This window comes from Piliocolobus tephrosceles, unplaced genomic scaffold (genome assembly GCF_002776525.5).
Source record: "Piliocolobus tephrosceles isolate RC106 unplaced genomic scaffold, ASM277652v3 unscaffolded_16397, whole genome shotgun sequence".
NCBI classification, from domain to species: Eukaryota; Metazoa; Chordata; class Mammalia; order Primates; family Cercopithecidae; genus Piliocolobus; species Piliocolobus tephrosceles.
This window is the reverse complement of record NW_022298084.1, coordinates 4801-7017: the sequence shown is the minus strand read 5'-3', so window position 1 is coordinate 7017 and position 2217 is coordinate 4801. Positions and strand designations below refer to the sequence as shown.

The window sequence follows — 2217 nt, the reverse complement described above, 5'->3', positions numbered from 1 at the left end:
TCTGCTGTTACCGCCATCCTCTTAACAGGAGACTAGTGAGGATACTGCCACTAATGCCAAGAGGGTTGAGGAGAGGCTACCAAAGCTTAACAGAACCTCTTGGGAGCTTTTACAAGATACACCTGCCGCCCCATATAGCTCTCCTGCCTTCCAGTCTGTGCGTAAAACCCCGGAAAGGAGAGGGGTGCGGTAGACGCCATCCCACCGGCTCAGAACCCTACCGCCTGGCATCCCACCTGGTCAATCCCAAAGGAGCTTGGCCAAAACCCAAGTCCTATGCCCCCCTTCTTGCTCACGCCTTGTCTTGCCATTTCATTTTGTGTCACGTGCTTGCCAGTTCAGTCAAAAATTCAGAGCACTCCAACTGTGATTATGTGTCAGTGGCCCAGTCTCATCAGAAACATCAACATAATTCTGCAGTGTGCTCCCTGTAGAAGGCTGAACAAACCTGGCGTCCTGGACGGGAACGGGTGCCTACCTCGCATGGTGTCGGCCAGACCAGGAAGGACAGCTGCTGGCGGAGGGGAACGGGGAGGCCGCTAGCTCAGGGTGGCTGTCAGAGAACTTGGTGGCATGCCAGGAGTGAGGCCTCCAGCCCAGCTCGCTCCTCCTAGAAAAGAACGCAGGGGAGGCGGGGGTCAGGGACTGCACACAGTGCTCACCCTTGTGCCAAACAGTGCAGGGGGCTCGGGACCGCACACAGCACGTGCGCTTGTGCCAAACGAACAGTGCAGGGGGTTGAGGACCGCACACAGCGCATGCGCTCTCGTGCCAAACAGTGCAGGGGGCTCGAGGACCGCACACAGCGCACGTGTGCTCATGCCAAACAGTGTAGGGAGCTCGGGGACTGCACACAGCGCGTGTGCGCTCGAGTCAAGCAGTGCAGGGAGTTCAGGGAATGCGCACAGCGCGCACGCTTGTGCCAAACAGTGCAGAGACTGACACTGGTCACAGCAACTCAGGCAGGCGCATGGCACCATGTTCAGGGGTTGCACACTTAATCCAAACCCACACCTTCTTTTTAGATTTTTGCTCACTACCCACTTGCCCTAACCAGAGTGGGAATCACAGGCTGCAGCAGCCCTTTATTTTTGCCATGGAGTCTCACTTTGTCACCCAGGCTGGAGTGCCATGGATCACTGCAACCTGGGCCTCCCAGGTTCAAGTGTTTCTCCTGCCTCAGCCTCCCAAGTAGCTGGGATTACAGGCGCTCACCACCACGCCCAGCTAATTTCTGTATTTTTAGTAGAGACCAGGTTTCACCATGTTGGCCAGGCTGCTCTTGAACTCCTGACCTCAAGTGATCCAACTCACCTTGGCCTCCCAAGGTACTGGGACTACAGGTGCGGGCCACTGCACCCGGCCGGCCCTTATCTCTAAAATGTGTTCCTCCATAAATATGGTTAACTTGTCAATTTAAAATCTCATAAATGTAAAAATAAAGAACATTTATTCTAAATAAACGAGTACACAAATTTTGCCCTCTGCCCGCCCCAACATGTACATACAGAGAACCTCCTATCTTTCGCTGGAGAAAAGGTAAATGAGTCCCCCAGGCAGCCGGGTCACACAGAGTTCAGACAGCTTGTGTCTGTTTACGTAGGTCACAAAGTAAAGACAGCCACCTTCTGGTTGACTAAGACTAGTAGCCGCATCTCACCCTGAGTCTCTTAGTCAACCAAAGATACTCCCCAGGGAGTCATGACAACCCGCACCAAAAGGCTAGAGTCCCTTCAGCCAGGGCTCTTGAACACAGAGGGGCTTTCCTGCCCTCCCCCGCCACAGTCCCCACCATCCCATGTGTGTCTTCTTAAGTGTCTTGGCCACATCTGCCCAGATGTAATGAGGTGTGTCTGGTTAGAAATCCCGATGGATGTCGGTAATGCAATAGGGCCTCCAAGGGAACACTGCCGGGTGGGAGATCCTTCCGCACTCACTTCTCCAGCCTCATGGTAGGAAGCCAGCTTTACTTTTCTCTAATTTGGGACAGAACTGACAGCTGATAGCCCAATGAAGCATGGAGAACAAGCTCAAGTGGGCCTCTTTAAATACTTTGTGGAGATCAGACGTTTTTCCCAGCAGGCAAAAACATTAAAGAATATTATGCAATAAAGAACATCTTACAAAATAAAACTGAAAAACATTTAATAACACAAACCTTTCGATGACTCAGATCATTTTAACGAGGAAAAGTATATGGGTGGCAAAATGTGGAAC

At 52.2% G+C, this 2217-nt stretch overlaps 1 protein-coding gene across 1 annotated transcript in view; it reads right to left on the bottom strand.

Annotated features, from left to right (window-relative positions):
- The window catches only part of LOC113220914 (protein Shroom2-like), a gene marked incomplete at its 3' end in the record, with an annotated part of 7757 nt that extends 6777 nt beyond the window's left edge, over positions 1-980 (bottom strand). Inside the window, exons 1-2 of the mRNA XM_026450261.1 lie at positions 700-980; positions 479-610 (exon numbers count right to left, since the gene is read on the bottom strand). Coding sequence (XP_026306046.1) covers positions 479-610; positions 700-980 — 413 coding nt within the window. The remainder of the gene's footprint in view (positions 1-478; positions 611-699) is intronic.
- Positions 981-2217: the final 1237 nt, after the last annotated feature.